Source organism: Triturus cristatus, chromosome 2_1, assembly GCF_964204655.1.
Source record: "Triturus cristatus chromosome 2_1, aTriCri1.1, whole genome shotgun sequence".
Classification (NCBI taxonomy): domain Eukaryota; kingdom Metazoa; phylum Chordata; class Amphibia; order Caudata; family Salamandridae; genus Triturus; species Triturus cristatus.
The window spans coordinates 236,554,406-236,575,579 of record NC_140581.1 but is presented as its reverse complement, the minus strand read 5'-3'; the positions used below and the strand labels follow the sequence as shown (position 1 = coordinate 236,575,579).

Sequence of the window (21,174 nt, the reverse complement as noted above, 5' to 3'; positions counted from 1 at the left end):
CTAGTAAATACAGAGCTTGGCAAATTGGGCTGCATCCAAATCGTAGTCTAGCTCAAGCACCTGTGAGGTGACAAGTTAATTTTGTTTTCCTTGATGGCATTGGCATCAGGCTGTTAAGTGAAAGCTAGCCCCCCCGCTAGGATGATACTCGAGCGAAAGGAGTGCTGATTGTGCATTAAGTGATGCATTTGGACAGAGCGCCACCCCCCCCCCGCATGGGGGGGGGACGTGACGCTTGGGAGTCAGGGACTGCGTGGCCCGGGCCCCTGGCGATCCGGCGGTGTGCCGGCCTAGGGCGGTTTAGGCTGGTCTGGCGGCTTTGGTGACAGGAAGTGCATCAGACCGCGTCACTTCCGCATGCCGCAACTGAGGCTGGTCAAGGGGGGTATAAAGACCCCTTGGCCTTTGGCCTCTTTCTTGACCTGGGGCAGCGGTGGCACATGGACGACCAATGACAAAGGCATCACTACCTGGAGCTGTGCAGAACTCGACGCGCGGATCGGCCCGTGTGCCCATGGCACCTCTTGCCTTCTGGCCTCCCCTTTAGCTTCACGGAGAGTGGCTGACCGGCTCTCAGCACTTTGCCCCGAGGCGTCTTTATCTAGATCTGCCTCCTTTTCAATAGCTGCTCTCCCTTTAAAGCCTACTCCGTATCGGAGACACCACATACGTGCGGTAGGGAGTAGCAGCTCGCCCCGCCCCAAGTCCCTGACCCAGTGTGGCTCGTTATTCGGTGCACCCTCTTGTGCAGTCTGTAAGTGTGAGTGGCCTCTAGGCCAGGAACCCGGATCAGGCGTTGAGTGCGGTGTTACAGGGGCATTGGTTTTACCCCAGTGGGTTTGTGACTAAGAATTTTGCTGTTAGCAGTACAAACAGATTTGGTGTTAGGGTAATTAAATAGGTGGCTGGGCATCTTGTAATTTTGGGACCATTTGGGCGCGACAAGGTTAGCCTGCGTACAATTACCCGTCATCTAGAATGGCTGCTCAGGCTAAGGGAGGCCAAGTGGGGAAGAGAAAGGACAAGGACCCAGAATTGGCACAGCTGTTGAAGTTGGTTCTGGCAAAGTTAGGTAAAGATGGGGGGGGCTGAGTCTGCGGCATCAGACTCTGACGGGGGGGCAGCTCACTCGGAACAGAGTGCCCCCGACGCTCTCATGTTCCCCCGCGAGCAGCATTTCCCCCAGTACAAAGAAAGGGCAGAAAGGCTGGCAATACCCCAGCGTGCAAAAAAGGGTGCAAAGGTCATACCTCTTCATCTTGTGTTTCTGAGGTGTCTGTAGCGCAGATTCCACCACCCCCAGCTGATGTCCAGGCTGTACTACCAGTCGCTCATACCCCACTGCAACAGGGTCCTTCAGCCACCCCTGGGGTGTTACCTACTCCGAGCCGTATATTAGCGGCGCCAGTAGAGTCTCAAGGATCTCATGCGGCATTAGAAGGCATTAAGCAGGCTTTGCTAGCTTAACTCCGGGGCCACCAGGTAGTGAGAGTGCCCAACCTCCGGCTATATCCACAGTGCCCAGTCAGCTACCCACCTCCCAGCCCCCTCCCCAACAAGTGCAGCCGGGATGCTAGAGAGCAAGCTGTGCAATCGCTGGCCCAGTTATTTCTCAAGATAGTGGCACCAGCAGAGAAGGTGAACCCTCCTTCGTTGACAACCTCCCCTTGGGCCCCTTCCAGTGACATTTTAGTAGCGTTCACTGACTTAAAGAAGCAAGTAGAGGCTATGGGGGCAGCACGGGGCGGCGCATCTGGCAGTACTAATGCGGTGGCTGCAGCCAATGCACAGCCATCACTGGTGAAAGAGTCTCCTGGGGTCAACACAGGTAAGAAAGCAGAGGGTCCTGTACCTAGCACTGTAGGGAGGCAGGAGGCATTGTTGTCAAGACCAGGGAAGCTGTCTTCGCATGTTCCTCTGGAGGTTAATGAAAAACTACGGAGAGGCGAATTCATAGATATATTTTTATTAATAAGGGATAAGAGGAGGGAATGGGAACAGAAAGACAAAGACAGTAAGGATAATTCATCTAAAGACAAGAAGCCAAAAGTGGAGGAGACTATAACGAATGGGCTGTTTGGGTTTAATGTTTACATGTCTATTATGCTGGAAAAGAACCCTGAAATTGTGTCTTCCATGATATTTTACTCCAACAAGATATTGAAGGCACACCACATTTATGGGGGTAACGCCTGGCTGGATTATGGCCGGGATTTTAGGTGGGCAAGAGTTGAGGACCCAGACATTAGGTGGGATAAGGCAGAGGTGAACGTATTGTTGGAGAGTGTTAATAACAAGATTCCCCCCCAAAGCCTTTTCGTCAGCAACAATCAAGTGACAAAAAAGGTTCCTGCTGGGCCTTTAACAGGAAAGTTTGTACACGTCAAGCGGGAATCTGCAAATTCAGGCTTAATTGTTCTTTTTGCGGCCACCCATGCCACCCAAAGTTCAGGTGCAACAAGAAGTCCAGAGAAAAAGGGAAAGAGGGAGCCAAATCTTCCAGTTAATGGCGAACTGCCCACACCGGTCAAGATTCTTAAGCTTATCCCATGGTTAAATGCATACCCAAGTGTAGATTGGCAATTGTACCTGGGTTTCTCTTCAGGTTTTAGAATTCCAGCTTCTTCAGTATTGCCCATTTCGCACTGTAACAATTTGCTGTCAGCGCGCACACATCATGAAGTAGTGCACAAAAAGCTGAAGAAGGAGTGTGCCTTGTGCAGAATAGCAGGCCCCTTCTCCTCCCCCTTTTGGGGACTTTGTTTGTTCCCCATTAGGTGCTGTACCTAAGAAAGAGCCAGGTCAATTCAGACTGATTCATAATTTGTTGGCCCCCAAAGGTTTTTCTGTGAATGATGCCATTGATCCTCAATTGGGCTTGGTGCGTTATACATCGCTAGACCAGGCCCTGGCAAAGTTACGCAGACTTGGCCCAGGGGCACTGATGGCAAAGACTGACATTGAGTCTGCCTTTCGTCTCCTCCCTGTCCATCTGGATGACTACCATCTTCTGGGGTTTCATTTTGGGGGGGGCTTTCTACCATGATATGTGTATGCCAATGGGGTGTAGCGTGTCTTGCTCATATTTTGAACAGTTTAGTTCCCTGCTACAGTGGATATTCTCTTCGCAAACAGGCCACACCGATGTGATTCATTACCGGGATGATTTTTTAGGTTTGGGGCCGACAGACTCCTATGCATGTGCAGGGGCTCTTGATTCTTTAATGTCATTATTCAAGTAAGTCGGGGTACCCATTGCACAGGACAAGACTGTGGGTCCTTCTATTTTTTTTTTTTTGGGGAATTTAAATTGACACTGTGGCTGGTAAGTGCCGTCTTCCTTTGGAGAAGGTTCATGCTCTTAGGCAGTCCATTGACGCAGCATTGTCATCCAAGAAGGTGACACTACATCAGCTGCAGGTGATGGTGGGTCAATTGAATTTCGCACTACGGGTTATTCCCACGGGGAGCGCCTTCTCTCGCTCCGTAGCTAGGTCAATGTCGGGGCCAAAGAGAAGCATCATCACATAAGGCTGGCTAGTGAAGTTAAAGAGGACTTGAGAATTTGGCACACATTTTTGCAGCAGTTTAATGGATCGGTGATGTGGCCCTCATACCCCATCTCTAGTTGTGACCTTGGCATTTTTACTGATGCCTCTGGCAGCGTGGGTTTTGGGGCGATATTGGGCTCTGAATGGTGTAAAGGGGAGTGGCCGCTGGCATGGCATGAGAGCGGTATTACTAGGAATGTCACCTTTCTTGAACTGTTTCCGATTGTGGTGGCGGTGACTATATGGGTGGAGGACCTCTGGAATAAGAGTGTTCTCTTTTGGTCTGATAATATGGTAGTGGTTGAAACCATCAATAGACAAGGGGCTTCGTGCAAATGTGTCTTGCGGTTCCTTAAACATCTGGTCCTTCTGTGTTTGAAAGCTAATATTTCATTTTGCGCGAAGCATGTACCTGGCATTCTTAATAATGCTGCTGCTGCCCTATCTCGCTCCAAGTTGCAGGAATTCCGGGACTTCCACCAGCAAGCAGCAGACGAGATGACTGTGTTCCCTTCATATCTGTGGAAGATTGGAGTCCCACCTTAACAGATCTATTGGCAGCCTCCCTTGCAAAGCGCACCAAAGTATCCTATGAAAAATGTTTTGCATCTTATAGGTCCTTCTTCCACAGGCAGAAGATATCTGCCATGTTTACTCCAAGCGACATATGAACTTTTTCTAAGTGAATTGAGGAGATTGGGCAAGACAGTGTCTTGTGTGCGAGCACACCTCTCAGCAATAAGGTTCTTCGCCAAGGTGCAGTGGGCGCCAGACATGAACAATTCGTTCATCATCCAGAAAGCACTGGTTGGGTGGGCTCGTCTAGAGGGTTCAGAGAAAGACACCAGGTGCCCGCTCAACGCCCAGATTCTGGGCAGTCTGCCTGCTAATCTCCCTAGGGTGTGTAAATCTCCTTACAGAGCAACACTCTCCGCTGCAGCATATACTGTAGCCTTTTATGGGGCCTTTAGGGTTAGAAAAGTAGTGGGATTGGCGCGACATGACGCAGTCAGGGGCCTGAAGTGGGCTGATGTACAACTAGGCAAAGATCAATTGGTGATATGGTTGAGAAGCTCCAAGACAGATCAGGAGGGAAAAGGGGCTATGATCAAACTTATAGCGGCCCCAGACTCTCATTTTTGCCCCGTAACTCGAGTGGGCGCATATTTGGCAATTCACCCGGGGGCAGCATCCACAGCTTTCTTCCTTCATATGAATGTCTGCCTGTCCAGGTACCAGTTTAATGCCGTCATGTCGGTGGCCATTAAGGAAGTGGGTATCAATACTGAGGGTATTCGTCACACTCCTTTAGGATTGGTGCAGCGACAAAGGCAGCAGGGGCTGGTATGTCGGTCGATGATGTGAAGAAGCTGGGTCGTTGGGTATCACAGTCATACTTGTGTTACATTCGTCCTGACTTGCAATGAAGCTGGTGCACGGTCTGTGTCTTCTCTTTCCTTTATTTTCTGTTTCTATCCATATTGATTTGTATTTTCTTTACTTTTTAGTAGGATACCTCACAAGCTCGTGTGGGTAGTCGGGCACTCCTTTATTCGTCGAGCGGCCTACAGGTTGCAACTGCTCCGTGGACCCAAGCCTTTCACCTTGCGTGACGTGGCATTCTGGTGGTGTGGGATTGTTGGCCTACATATTACACAGATGCAGCGTTTGATTCAAGTTGCCAAAGGTTGTGAGGGACGTCAGTCCCCGGATCTCATTGTGGTACACCTTGGTGGTAATGATTTGGTGAGGTTGGGACATAAGGGCCTCAGGGAGGCGATATTGACTGAATTTGCGAAGTTGGGCAAGGCTTTCCCTGATGCGAAGATAGCTTGGTCACACATGGTGCTCCGACGGAACTGGGGGAAGAATTTAAAATCTAGAGTGCTCAATGTGTCAGTACGGCGCCTGAACTCTGAAATGTCTAGATTGTGCCCGGGACTGGGCCGTCTATGGAATTTTCCACACAAACCTCCCATGGGTAATGACATGTTCCATGAGGATGGAGTGCATCTTTCGGATGCGGGAACTGACCTGTTTATCAGAGACATTTGGGCATTTGCACAACAAATGTTTTATGGGGGAGGCCCTGGTCGCCCTCGTGGTGGGGTCTAGAATACTAGAGTCACCACTAGTTAGCAGGAGGAGGTCCTTCAGGAGAAGTCCCCTCCCCCAGGACAGCACGAAGGGGTAAGATTCTGCAGTCCTAAGCCAACCAGAGGATGTACACCAGCCTGTGGGCTAGGGCGCACAGATAGATCATTGGGGGTGGGCAAGGGGTGCTCTGCTCCTGCCCTCCTGATTGTTAGAGGGCCCTTAAAATGCTATATTTTTCAAACGAATCAACAATTGTTAAGGCCTTCAAAAGATAAATGCTAGAGTGGGTGTGTTTTTCTCAGTGTGGGCATCTGAAAATCCCAGGTGAAATCCCACAGACACTTCACATTACGCAACTGAAATCACTTGTACCCAACTATTAACTACAGAATACATTCTATAGGGGGGTGTAACACCCCAAACACCCCACCTGGAGCTACGACCCAGTCCCTCAGGAGGGTTAACTTGCCGGCCCACACTGACAGTCTCTGGGCGCTTTCGCTGCAGCGTGCCTCCACAGCCGCCCTCTGAGTGCCTCCACAGCCGCCCTCTGAGTGCCTCCACAGCCGCCCTCTGAGTGCCTCCACAGCCGCCCTCTGAGTGCCTCCACAGCCGCCCTCTGAGTGCCTCCACAGCCGCCCTCTGAGTGCCTCAACAGCCGCCCTCTGAGTGCCTCCACAGCCGCCCTCTGAGTGCCTCCACAGCCGCCCTCTGAGTGCCTCCACAGCCGCCCTCTGAGTGCCTTCACAGCCGCCCTCTGAGTGCCCTTGATTTCTGCATGCTCCTCAGAGGCCCCCTGCTGCTCTTACACACCCGCGCTGCCCAGAACAGGTGCACATAGCCACCCGGTGTGCCACGCGGCACAGCACAGGGGCGGCCGCATGGGAGGGTGGGGGACAAGAGAGGGGCCAGAAATAAACATGCAGGACACATGCTAAGAGGGGCTGTATCCGCGCAAATAGTACCAAGTACTAGACTTGGGCCCGGCTTGCGCTCTGCCTGGGACACACCGGAGAAACTAGCGCCAAACTGAGGCCGCAGCGCCAAAGAGCCCTGCCCCGGGGAATAACCTGCTCATTGGTATTATCACTAGTATTATTAGTATGCATATTGTTATTAGAATTAGTGATAATAACAACAACAATACTAGCAATAATTATAATAATAACAGCAACAACAATAATGATGAACAGGTTACTTAACTTTGACAAAGCAATGGCAATTATTATCGAAATAATAATAGAAGAAGAATCGCCTTTGTAATAAGACTTGTGTCATTAGAGACACCGCGAACGGCGAATCTGAGGCTGCCTTTTGCTCTCCCTCACTGGTGATGAAGGAATTACCCCATATCATGGTCTTAGAAGTGGTGCCCGCGTCTACTCATGAATGAAGGGGGCCGCGGACTCTACTTGCCCTCATCCAAGAGATGGCAATGATTTTTAGTGAGTGGTCTTAGAAGTGGCGCCCGCGTCTACTCATGAATGAAGGGGGCCGCTGACTCTACTTGCCCTCATTCAAGAGATGGCAATGAATTTTAGTGAGTGGTCTTAGAAGTGGCGCCCGCGTCTACTCATGAATGAAGGGGGCCGCTGACTCTACTTGCCCTCATCCAAGAGATGGCAATGATTTTTAGTGAGTGGTCTTAGAAGTGGTGCCCGCGTCTGCTCATGAATGAAGGGGGCCGCGGACTCTACTTGCCCTCATCCAAGAGATGGCAATGATTTTTAGTGAGTGGTCTTAGAAGTGGCGCCCACGTCTACTCATGAATGAAGGGGGCCGCCGACTCTACTTGCCCTCATCCAAGAGATGGCAATGATTTTTAGTGAGTGGTCTTAGAAGTGGCGCCCACGTCTACTCATGAATGAAGGGGGCCGCTGACTCTAATTGCCCTCATCCAAGAGATGGCAATGATTTTTAGTGAGTGGTCTTAGAAGTGGCACCCACGTCTACTCATGAATGAAGGGGGCCGCTGACTCTACTTGCCCTCATTCAAGAGATGACAATGATTTTTAGTGAGTGAAAAAACACGTGGGAATAGCTATGTTTATGGGATGGAAATGGTTATGAAAGGCTCCCAATCTGATGGGGGTGTCAGGGAAAGAGTTTCTCCTCTGATGGAGAAAAGCATCGGCCAGTAGGACTAGTCCTGGTAATCGACGGCTGTCGCACGCTCCTGTTTGTAAGTGAGCACAAAGGCCCAAACTCAAACGCAGGAGGGACCCAACCAAAGTACAAATCCATATTCTCAAAGCAGTGCTTTGTGGGGAGGCCCAGGTTAGTCAAGTTACAATTATGACAATATTGGATATGGTTTTGTTTCGCTGTGCACATTTTTAATCTCTCCTCTTCTATTTGAATTATAAAAAGTACATTTATTTTAATGCTATTGTGGTCACATAAATAAGGGGCTGTGGTTGTAAATGTTTGTGTTATGCAATTTTTCAACAGATGTTCGTTTGACAGATGCATCTAATGGACTTGAATGGTGTTTATAATGAGATAACAGGAAGCATTTAAATGGATGGTCTAATAAGTAATGGAATGACCTTGATCATTATTCATTTTTCATCTATCCTTTTGACATTTAATCAAAACTCGCCATGACATCATTAATAGAGGGGAAGTACAAGAAGAGCGTGTAGGCTGCAAACCAGTTACAATCCTTAATTTTTGTTCCTGCCTTTTTTTTTCTTCATTGTTTAGGGTCTTGGGTTCAGCATTGTTGGAGGGCAGGATTCTGCTCGTGGACGAATGGGAATTTTTGTGAAGACCATATTTCCCAATGGAGCGGCAGCTGCTGATGGGAGACTTAAAGAAGGTATAGAAGAAACTAGAACCCATAGAAGAAAATAAAATGTCACAACCAATTTCTAGAGCATCCTGAAAAAAACCTGGCGTGCTTCGAAACAGTAAACCGCACATCTTGCTGTCAATGTCGAAGCTCTGTTTTAACAAATCTTATTTTTAGTTTCCTTCTAAAAAGTATTAAGATTGCTTCTCCATCTGTATCGGATACGGATATTGACTCATCGAAGCCATAACAGAAAGTAACATTGTGTGTGTTTCATTCCAGTGGCATTAAAGGAAGTAACGCTACGTAACCTCTTAACCTAATGACATCACAGAATGTGACCTCACTGAAGCTATGTCAAACTGCTATGACTATAATAAAAGATTTCTTAAGCAGATACGTCCGTTTCAGATACTGCACACATGTTAGCTGCCATCATGTGCCAGTTTGATAAGACACAAAGTTGAGCGTCGATTTGTCAGGGCGGCATCTGTCAAACACTCGCGTGCAGCCAGTTTTGCGCAGAGTTGCATTACCTTGGATTTTGTCAGTTTCTAGGTTGAGGCTGTGTTCCCTGCCCAGAGTTACCTCTGTAATAGATTCCCTTCTTACCAACCCCTTTAGCACAGTTAAACTCTGGACAGGGACTCCTGTTTGACTCCTCTGAATTCTCATGAGCAGGGTGTTAAGTTCCAACAGACGGTCTTACACAACAGCATGTACACGAAACTGAATATCCATTTACTAAGTCCTTTCAAATAGAAGAGACCCCATCCACATAAGAAGCCACTGCAGTTCTGCTCTCTGTAGTTTATCCAACTGACCACAGACTCACAATTGCAAACTCTACATTTAAGTCAGAGGTCTTCAAACTTTTGGATGCCGAGACCCCCCCCTGTCAACATTTTGAGGCGTAAGGACCCCCTCCTGACAAAAATGTCTAAACCTGTTGACTAAATTGCGTGGGATGAAAATGTAAATGAGGTTATGTGATGCCACGTATTTTGGGATAGCATTGCTTCATTATTTTGACATTTGTTACACACAGTAACACTGAGGAAAGATTTCACCCAATCAGTACCCATTTATAACCAAAATACAGCAATTATCATCATAAAGATTTCAAGTCAACCTTTGTGAAGGGCCTTCCACTCTGCAGCAATACGTGCTGCCACATTAGAAGCTCACCTGGCCCTGGCCGGGAGAAGCAGGGGTCCCTTAAAACCCTGGCGGTTTTGTGCAGAGTTAAGCAGTTTACCCATGCAGCTTTCCTCTTACCCCCCTCCCTTCCTCTCCTAACCCTAGATCCCTCGCTCACTTTGCAGGCCATTTTCTTTCACCCCTTTTTACAACTTCTGAACTCTCCCCATTCAACCTCTCACTTCACCTTTAATCACCTCTTGCCATTCTATCTTTTCACTGCCCTCATCTCTAACAGTCTCTCCCATTTATCTCATGGCCTCTCTGGCCCTGTCACCTCCCGTGCCCCTCAGCACTTCTCATTCACCTCATCTCTCCATTCAAATTTTTGTCTATTTGTATCTTACACCTCCCCAGTCCCCCCATTCATCTTTTACATCTCCCCTTTGTTCTAACAGAGGCCCTCACCTTTGGCTCACACTCACTTCTTGTGTGTCCACACTTCTCTTCGGCAATTCACATTTCTCCTCATCCCTGACATCTTCAATCAAATTCTCTCACTCCCTTGCTGTCCTCTCTCATCCTCTCATCTCTCGTCGGACCCGTATGCTCCTCTCGGCAGGTGCCACTCTGCTTATTGTTCCCTAATTCAAGAGTTGAGTTGTCTGTCTTGCTGTTTTGATGCAGGCCGCGCAGTTATGGAACTTGCACCCTCCTTTGCTTCGTTCCACCAAGAATATATTCTCCTTTAGGAAGATATAAAAACCTTTCTCTATGCTCTGTAGGTCACCCCATTTGGCTGGTTCTCCTTCTCCTTCTATGTGTTTCTCATTTGCCTTCAGGCAGTAGATAGTTATTATCCCCAGGACATCGTTTGGTAACAGTAGCGCACTACAAATGTAAATAATAGGCAGAAGCAGGGGAGCCACTAGACCAGAACTTCAGAGGGGGGGCTAACACTCTCAGTCAGGGCTGGTCCTAACGCTGGTCGCACCCGGTGCATCAGTCTTTTTTGATGCCCCACCCTCGTTTCCTCCTTCTCCATGAATTCCTTCACTGCCACTCACCAACAATGCACCGCATCTATCTATAGCACCTTTCTGACAAAAATTTCATTTTTTATAGCACTACTCATAGTTTACTCACACTCATTTCTGGGATCTGCATGGTACATATTCTTTGTAGCAGGCACATTAACCCTCTGCACTGTGTGGGTGACAAGAGTGCCCATGTGAGTGCACGGTGAGCGATGCAACTGTGTGAGAGTAGGACAAGAGGAGTGACTGCAGGGTGAGTGAGGTGGCGTATGAATTTGGGTGCGGATGCAAGTTCAGAATGGGGTGAATGAATGGATGATTACTGATGGGCTTGTTTGAGTGAGTTGCATATTGAGTAGTGAGGGGGACAGGTGAGTGAAGTGTCACATGAGTGCAAGATGAGTAGTGTACTCGTGTGACTGCAGGTTGTGGTATAGGGTGAGTAGCACAAGTGCATTGTGAGTGCAGAGTGATCAAGGTGAGTGGGTGAATGGTGCAAGTGCATGGTGATCAGTGTGAGTGCATTGTGATCGCTGTGAGTGCAGGGTGAGCGTGAAAATGAAGGGCGAGAATGAGGAATGAGTTGTCTGAATGCAGGGTGCATTCCCAGACCCATGAAGTAACTCAGCATGTTATTGACGGCGGCGTAGAGTTTAAGATCTAAGTTAAACTATTGCGGCATTAATCGGGGATCGAGGGTGAAGGAAATAAATAATGTGCTGATCCTGCAACAAACTTCCAGTCCTATGGTTAGGGTTGCCAGCAGATTATTTTGATGGCCCAGTCGGTACAAAAAAAAGCAGTCACCTAAAGCGGTATTTTCAGCGCTTATTTGTGCATACTTCGAACAGCAAATATAAATAGAAAGCACTTTGAATTGCGTTCTAGGGCTGCCTCAATGATCCATGACTGATAATTAAATAGAACAAAGACAGAAAAGTCACATAACAAATGCCTACATACTTTTTTATTTCTAAGTCTATTTAGTGCCAAGAGGAGATCTTTGCAGGCTCTTCAAACAAAACACGGCAGGCATTTTTCTTTTGGCAAGCCTACTTTGTATTCCTTTCCATGAAATGCATTCTCATTCTACAGCAGTAAATGTAAAATACAAATGTAAGGAATAGGCTGAGTGGGGACCCAGGGGGTACTGGAACCAGCAAAAAAACCTAAGCCTCTGTAACCAGTTTGCAAAGGCATGTAAAAATGCAAATGGTCTTTAAAGACCTGTGAAAAACATGGGGGTGCCGGAGATAAGACTCCAGACACTGCCCAGCTGAGCCCCCAGCAGCTCAAGTTTCACTGCAGCAGCCCAGGCTGAGACACAGGACGGGGGAAGTGTGGGGGGGGGGGCTGAAGCCCTTGGGCCTGGGCAGAAGTGTGACTGGGAAGGCGCGACCCCCTTTGCATTACTCCACGGCCCCCCTGGGGGTCGCGTCCCACAGTTTGAAGACCCCTGATTTAAGTGATAATGTGTTGGTTACACAGAACACATCATCACTTAGTAACAGAACACTTGAGAAGCCCTTGGTTAGGCTGGAAGAGAGAGAAACCCCCCAAAGCCCAGAGAGAGACTTTAGGAGGTGGAAACACACGATATCTCTGAAAATTTGGAAGGAGGAACCCTGGCTGTTCCCGTGTGTATGACAAGACTCCTGGTTGGTGAAGCCGCAGAATTTACTGACTGTAGAAAGGGACCAAATAACCCAGATAATCCTGATTGGGTATAGAGTAGAAGAGGTGGGTGGGGTACTCAACGTTTACCTCAGTACAGCTGTTGAGAGAGCTAGAAATGTGTGTTGGAATAGGGGAGGATGGAGGAGAATATAGCAGGTACCTGTGATTGGTTGTAGGTACCTATGATTGGTTGCAGGTACCTGTGATTGGTTGCAAGTACCTGTGATTGGTTGCTGGTACCTGTGATTGGTTGCAGGTACCTGTGATTGGTTGCAGGTACCTGTGATTGGATGCACAGCTTTTCTGCAATGGTTGACATTTTGCATTTGCTGGGCTGGTATTTTAGTTTTCAACAAGGGCCTTTTCGCGTTGACAATATATCTGCTTTGTATCCGCTCCCTCTCCTTTTCTCCTTGGGTCTTCCATCCAGCTAATCACTGACCACGGTATAGTCTGGAATGTCCAGGGCAGCATCAGAGTGCTTGAGTATAACTTTAGTTACCAAGTGCAACCAATATATATGCCATTTAAGCCTCAAGAGCTGCACGTGGCAATTACACTCAAACACCCAGTGCAGCTTTCTTGTGCACAGCTCTTTGCTCCAGATGTGTAGTACAGTCTATCCAAATGTTCGTTGTGTCTCAAATGTTTAGTGCATCCTCCTCATGTGCAAGTAAGGCATCAGATGTGCAGTGGATCCAGCCTTCCCATGCACAGCTATGGCCTCAAAGGTCCAATGCAGCCGCCTCAAGCGCAAATAGGACCTCACGACCCAGCAGTGACCCTCCACGGTTGCCGCCTCTTATGTCTGGACTCCTGCATGGTGGTCAGGATGGTGAGGCCACACACTTGTGTTCCAACAACCAGAGCCCTCATTTTAAGATTATATGCAGGTCAGATATTCCTTTCAGATAGGCACAAATACAACACGTCCTGGTGTGTACAACACTTCCTGGTGTTAGACCTTCTCAGCCCTCTCTTTTAACTGGGGAAAATATTTCCCCTGCACCCTTAACATCAAATAGGAAGGTGACTGGAAGTAGGGAAGGGACAAAGGAGGAGTTTTCACCCCTTGCCCCTCGCTTAGTTACTCTACAGCCCACTCTTTGCTTAGATGCCTACAACAGGATAGTCTCTCTCTCAGCCCTGTTGTCCTTTTGATATGCGCTTCCCCTGCGAACTCTGATGCCTTGGGCAGCAATGCAAGCACTTGGATTTCCAATGGCATAACAAGTGGAAAGTCCTGATACCTACTGCTTTGTAAATCTTTAATGCTAGCCATGGCAGCTAGGTTTACACCCATTAGTACTTTCGTTCCCATTATACAGCAACTAAAGCTTGCTGAATGGAGTGTTTTACCAATGTGGATAACGGATGCAAATGGTTCCTGTTCCCTTCCTTCATCAAAAGTTTATTCAATATAGGTATTAATGTGCTGGGAAAGTATTTACATCCGCATTGTGATCTGTTAATTCTGGTCAGTGTTCAATTGACCCCCGGGTAGGTTTCCCTGTGGTGCACGGTGGGCTGTGTGAGGCGGTTTCCCTTCCATCAGGGCGGGCCCTTCACACTACTATTCAGTGTAGTTATTAAAGGTTGCCACTCCACCTGCAGAGGAGGCAATAATGACTGTGGTGGACAACACTGAAAGAGGCAACTGCCTTTAATTCCTTTTCGTTCAGATTTAATAGTAGCTGAGCTTGGAGATGCCATTTTTGTATAATGAGCGTCCACCATATCCCTCAAATTTGATTTAGCACCTTGGTCCATAATCCCTATGAAAACCCGTCCCCCGGTTCAAAACACAGATCAACGTTGTATCATTAATCCCAAGAGAATCTTCCACATTCACATTTCTTTGTTGGTGGATACATCTTTCTTTGTTTTCTGCTTATTAACTGTAAAGTAGTATGTATCTGTTTCTCTAAACACTCAATTTAATGTATCCCATTTCAGAGTTTCGAGTCAATTCTTGCCAAAATGGGATGACAGTGTAGTGCGACAGTGAGAGGCAACAAGACGTGTTCATCGGGCTCTACTCAAATGCATTGTATATTATGACGTTGTTTTAATTGAATCAACAACATGAGTTTGTCCTTGTCAAGATAACAGGATCTCTACATGTCAATAGCATGTGGATACTGCAGTTAAAGAATGACCTATTGGGGAATCTCTGGTTAGAACAGTCATGGTAGGAGTACTGTGGCCCATCTCAATAAATGGGACTGATTTGGTCAAGTGCTCAACCACTGGCAAACATCTGTGGAAGAAAAATGTCACCAGCACCCAATCTGGCCACTAGTGACAGATATTTTAGTGTTTATCCCCCAACTCCCACTTCAGGGGTTTCCTGAGGCCGCATTTCGCGGAATAGCATTGTGGTGGCTGTGAATGAGCATATAGTGGCCATTCCAGGCACTGTGGTGGCCCTGCTGCATAAAGTGACCTTATGTACCATATTTTGGGAACTTTATGTATTATGGTATTGGGACGTTAGTGGCGCGGTCTACGGACTGAGGGCATGATGTGTTTAACCGTTCATTTTTCCACCCAGTGCTGTCCAAGTAGATTCTCGTTCATATTAGATTGAAAATCTACTTGAAAGACAAGAATGGGAAAACAAAAAGTTATAGAAGACAGAAGTGAGAAATGGTGCTGTATCCATCTTGAAAAAAGACAATGGCCATGACAGATTGCATTCCTAATGTAATGAAATGGCTTGATAGCCAATTCATATGGACTATGGCACAAAAAAATACTTAATTTCCCTCCTGTTTTTTACTGTGGTTCATGGAAAGTCGGGGGGGGGGGGGGGGGGGGGGGATATACCTCTAGGGAAAATTATATTTTTTTACATAACATGAACACATTGGATTGCTTTCATGGGTGCCTCCTCAGAACTGCTACTAAAACCTGTTTTTTCTTTGTTAGCCTAAAATGTATGTAAAGTGCACAATTTGGCCCACTTTAAAATAAAAAAAATGTCATGGTGGGAGAAGTCCTAGAACCCAGAGAGAGAAGTATGGCATACTCCTGACATCCGGCCAAGCAATTTACACCCTAACCCTTTAAAATGTCACCACCGACCGTCAGCACAACATTAGCACTGCCTCGAGACCAGCGTTGATCAAAAAGACACAGTATTCACGCACCATGAATTTGCCAGCATTGCGAACACCCTTTCAGTAGATGCTGAGGGAACAGAAAGTCGAACATCTTGTTTCCAACTTTGCTGGTTGTTTTAGGAGTCAGCCCTGTCCAGAGATACTGCAGGAAATGATTCTTTCCGCTATTACATACTGTCAGCAATTTTAGCAGTTTGCAAAAGCATTCTTCCTCCTCTTTTGATCAGCAAATTGTTCGGGGCTTTTATGCACACTGTCTAACATATGGTTTTTTTTTGTTTACAATCATGCCTGCTCTTCAGGATAATTCCAAATGTTACATTGCGTTCAGTTCCAGGAAACCGTGGCCCTGGCTGGCTTTGTGTAATATTTTTTGTAAATCATGCTTGAGGCATTACTCAGAGAAAAGTGGTCCAGGATCGTCAGCTAATGAGAGCACAAGGTGCTCGACAATGGACTGCATCTGATTAGCATGCGCCTGCTCTCAGAGATCCTTCGGCTTGTTTGTTGCATGTGGTGAAGTAGTACTTCTGGAGGAATCGAGCGCACGTGGTCCTGCCGCCCAAGGGCATTACGCCATCACCTCTCTAAAGAGATGAATTCTGCATCTCATGCTGAATCCCGCTCTCTCTTTCCTTTTCATCACCAGGGGATGAAATCTTAGAAGTAAATGGAGAATCTTTGCTGGGACTGACCCACCAGGAGGCCATTCAGACTTTTAAGGTAATACATTTACAGAGGCAGCCGGATTGCTTAATCGAATGGCCAACACACTTTAACACCATTAAGTATTGTGTATGTATCACATTTTACATCAATTATGGCCTGCTTGGAGATGTATTGGGTTAAACGTGATATATCTAATTATCAGTCTCCATTTCCTTTCTTCTGCCTCTAGCAACTCAAGAAAGGTGTGGTGACGCTGACTGTGCGGACGCGGTTACGGAGCCCGAGTCTCACCCCGTGCCCCACCCCGACACTGCTGAGCCGATCCAGCTCCCCCAACTCAAATGCTAGCGGAGGGACTCCAGTCCCTGGATCTGAGGAAGGCGACTCTTCCTCCTTGAGTCGGAGAGGTCCTGGACCCAAGGACCGCATTATTATGGAAGTCACCCTCAGTAAAGGTAAAATGCTCTTCGGGCTACTGTGGTGCTAATGCTGATCCCCTTCATTTTTAACGCGGTTTATGAAATGTGCCAGCTATTTGTTTTTACCATCAGCATTGCCGCTCGCACGTGGTGAGGCCGGATCAAGGATTGAATCAGAGTGGATCCTGAACAAACTACTAACGTTTGATGCACGCTTATGCGCACTGAGGTTACCTCACCATGCGGCCTCCAGTGCTCTTCATCTAGGAACTTATTGTGTCCTACATTTTGCCATTCATAAAGGAGTGTTGTTTCAAAATAAAGAAGGGAGTTTAAATAAAATCACAAAAAAAGTATGTCAGATTGTGTTTCAAATGCAGGAAGACAGGTTGAGACGAACAATCCAACAGAGCCTTTGCATTTGTTTGCAGTGGCAGCTGCCACGTATCGAGGGTGGTAAGGCGGGGGGACTGAAAAAGAATAATAATAAAACACTTACCTTGAGGCGCGACGCAACGTCCTCCTCCACTGTCATCTCTCTTCCAGTCAGGCTCCGGGACCCAGGAAACTGAACTAACCAATCCTGGCGGCGCTCTCACCAGCATGAGAGCAGTGCCAGGATTGGTTGGAGTAGCCCAACTCAACGCTCCCAAGAGTACTGGAGGCCTGCGCTTTTTCTAACACTACTGTTTAAGTCAGCTAGGTTAGAAAAGTTTAGAATGCGCATGTCTGGCTGGCCGTCCCAAGATGGTCGACCAAAGAGACACGGGCAATTTAAAGCGCACAGCTCCCTGCTGCTGCCACTCAAGAGCACTGGATTCACCCCGTCCTGTCACTCAGTTCAGGATCGGTCAGTTGCTGAAAAATAAAATGGTAATAAATAAACTTTATTACCATTTTTTTTCCAGCTCTGGCCTGTGGGGCAACACTCCTCCGCTCAAACAGATGATCCGGACCGGTTTGTTTGCAGAGAAAATGAGGTTGTGGTGTGATAGGCACAAATAGACGTTAACATTTCATTTACAACCTGGAATTGTCCTGGGACTGCGATTATTTCTGTAAGCATTTACATATTAATGAAGCAGTATTTTAAGTGAAATTGTGCACCTCAGAGATGACTACTGCCAACCTACATTATAAGTCACAACAGAAAAGCAATTCCTGTGTCTAAGTCTAAATACGGTGCTGATTGTGTCATCTTGTAGAGAAACGAGTGACAAATATGAATGAATCTTTATTGTTCAATTAATTAAAATTGTTACATATTCTATCAATGAAAAAAAGCTTGTTTAAAATTTCACACAGTTAGATAAGAATGAAAAGACGTTTAAAACGATTAAAATAGTAAAAAGGACTATTACTGGAACTATTGTCCTATCTAGCAGTAAGGTGCTGTACATGGGACTTGAGGGAAAGTTTTATCATAGTCTCTCTTGCTTGATGGCCGACTGAGTGCTTTTATGTCTCAGCTTTCAGTTTCAGTGCGGCTCGAATTGCGTCTGTGAATTTCCAAAGTCGGGCCGCAATTTGAGGTGTTTTAGCGGAGAAGCACAGGTCTGAAACTTCCCTGCAACTTTGTAGGCCAAGCAACCTACAGATAGGGAGAACCAAGCGCTGCCGCTCACTGACTAACTTTGGGCAGCAGCACAACAGATAGAGCCACGATTCACGGTGGTATTTGCAGCGTCGGCAAACCACTGAATTGTCCTGCCAGGCCCAAGTTGAGTTAAAATCCGTGATAGGCAGAGCGAGAAGTCTCATGTAGGTGATTCTTCCCCGAGCCAGGACTGTCAGAGCTTGCTCAAGGTAGGGCTGGGGTTTTCCTATGATGTATGAGGAGTCCAGTGAGGAAAGATTGAATTGTTGATGCAGGCTTTCCAGGTCCCTTTCAAAAGATATTCTCTTTGCCTGAGTATTCACTGTTTTCCTCCAGGCTGTTATTGGGATGACAGAGTTGTGCAGATTTTACACATCAATGTCCAGTAATCTAGTGGCCGCTGCTAAGTGCACCTACCATAGGAAACCCTCCTCTTCGAAGAGCATTTTAATTTGTCTTTTTAATGATAATTATGGAGCTCGCGTAGTCCTGATATAGTATTTTATTAAATCACCTGAGCAAGTAATGGCCGGACTGGTGAGACCCAACTCAAGCCTTACTCTTGCTCTCCTGGCCTGTTTAGGGAGTGCTAGGACCTTTTTGTAAGCTAAGATTTGATGGTTCGCGAGAAACGTATTGAAGGCACCGGGAAAAACTAAATGGCCATAATTAAGAGAGGGCACTCATTTTGCCTTAAGAACTTTCAAAATGGGTTCAGCAGTTGGACTGTGAAGTCGCTAGTTAAGGTTTTTTAAGGAAAAAATGGTGCCTGCTGCTTTCCTTCTCAGATGTTTCAGGTGGACTGTAGGTTTTGCCCCTTCTGATACCCAGAAGCCCAAATAGTTGTAACTCATACTTGTTTTGATTTGCAGGGCCCCAAGTCGCCAATGTATGGTCTTCTTTCGTAGGTACTTTCTGAATATAAGTATCCTGGTTTTCTCCTGATTCACCAGGAGTTTATTCTGTTGATTATATCCGTGCAAAGCTTTTAGGGCCTTCTGTAAGCTGGTTCTCGTGTGGTCCATTATTACGATGTTGTCTGCATACTGGAGTATTTGAAGCCACTTATTCCCCAGTCTTGGAGGCAGTGGATTTGCCCCCTCCATCGCTTTCCCCAGGTCAGCTATGTACAGATTAAAAAGTGTAGGGGCAAGTACGCACCCTTGTTTTAGACCGTTATTAGTTGGTACCTTGGCGGTGACTGATGTTTGACTGATTTTAATACGGACCCAGGTCCCCTGATATAGAGAAATTATGGCCTTTGGCAGCTGTTGGGGAATTCCCCAAGAATGCAGTGTTTCCCACAGCTTTCCACGATCGACCCGATCAAAAGCTGCACTATAGTCCACAAAACAGCAGAAAAGTGGTAACTGAGATGGCTGGGTAGCGCGATTAGACAGATGGCCCAGTACTAAGATGTTATCTGTGGTAGAGCTTTGGGCCCTGAATCCTGTTTGAACAAGGGGAATTATGTTATTATCTTTTGCCCAGGCTTCCAGTTGTTTCAAAAGTATTCTGGCATATGCTTTCGCCTCAACATCTAATAAAGCAATACGCCGGTAATTTTTGGGTTTTGTGCTGTCCCCTTTTTTATAAATTTGGGAAAGTATTGAACCTTTCCACGATGATGGAACATTTAAAGTTTAGTCCCTCCCAATTAACAGCGCACAATGGAATGGCGTAACCATGCCTGGTGAGACTACAAGCAGGGACCCAGCCTCGACATACACAGTTACCCACTTGAGGTTGTAAGAAAATTGGGAGACACAGTGATACCCACTACGGATGTTAATCAGCACAAAACTACAGAGACCATCATGCCGTTGTGAGGCACGCCCACTGGGCGGGACTAAACTTTAAATGCTGCAAGCGCAGCGACAAACTCTCGTGCTGTGCCTCCAGAGTGATACCAGTGAGCAAGGGCTAAGGTAGCCCGAAACATGTTTGGTGACTAACGCTGTGATGGTGAGCCTGATTTCCCTGCAACTTGCCGGATTAAAAGGTTGAAAATACGCACATGTGTGGTGCCTCAATTTTGGTGCAGCTTTCGATTGGATATATATTAATATATATAAAAATATATTTCCCATATACATATCACAGCTTAGTAACCCACAGACCCATACCCACCCTAAACCCAAAAATTCCCCTGCCACACAAAAACCCATACCCACACTAAACTCTAAAATTACCCTTGCCACCCAAAAACCCATACCCATCTAAACCCTAAAAATACCCTTACCACCCAAAAACCCCCACCCACCCTAAACTCTAAAAATGCCCTTGCTACCCAAAAGCTCAGGCCCACCCTAAACCCTAAAATTACCCTTGCCAAGCAAAGACCACACCCACCCTAATCCCTAAAATTATCCTTGCCACACAAAAACCCACACCCACCCTAAACCCTAAAAAATCCCATGCCACTCAAAAATCCATACCCCACCCTAAAAATGTTCCTGACACCCAGAATCCATGCCCACTCTAAACCCTAAAAGTACCTTTGCCACCCAAAAACCCACACCCTCCCTAAATTCTGAAAACGCCCTTGCCGAATGCGTTGTAAAGCCTGCATTGTAAAGGCATGCGTGGTTCCCACTGCGTTGTAAATACTGTTTCCCTTCGACAGCCCTTCTAGAACAACATCAGTTCGTGACTCATTTCATCCCACTGAGATAGATAATGTACTTTCCAAGCTGCACACACACACACACACACACATCACAATCACTGCCCACCCAAACTCTGGGCTCCCATCATTTCTGCTGCGAGTTCCTTCTGAATGGAAACCGCTTTGATCCTCCTCAAGAAACCGAACGAGGATGCCTACTTCCTGCCCAACGATAAACCAATCTCACTCATTTCAAGTTAATCCAAAACTTGGAAGCATAATTTTTTGAGCCACATTAACATGGTTTCAGACAGGGTTTTTAGCTCAGATTCCGTACTTATTCGTGTTTTTGATGACCTTCTGATTTGACTCGACTCAGGCACGGCTGCTGTCTTAATTCTGCTCAATTGATGGCGGCCTTCGACATGGTCTCCCTCAAGATTCTCTTATGGCACCTCGC

At 46.9% G+C, this 21,174-nt stretch overlaps 1 protein-coding gene across 5 annotated transcripts in view; it reads left to right on the top strand.

Annotated features, from left to right (window-relative positions):
- Positions 1-21,174, top strand: part of PDZD2 (PDZ domain containing 2) — a 1,178,280-nt gene that overhangs the window by 993,049 nt on the left and 164,057 nt on the right. For all 5 annotated transcript variants that reach the window (XM_085630570.1, XM_085630578.1, XM_085630563.1 and 2 more), the window contains 3 exons: positions 8,355-8,469; positions 16,071-16,144; positions 16,320-16,545. In XM_085630570.1, coding sequence (XP_085486696.1) covers positions 8,355-8,469; positions 16,071-16,144; positions 16,320-16,545 — 415 coding nt within the window. The remainder of the gene's footprint in view (positions 1-8,354; positions 8,470-16,070; positions 16,145-16,319; positions 16,546-21,174) is intronic.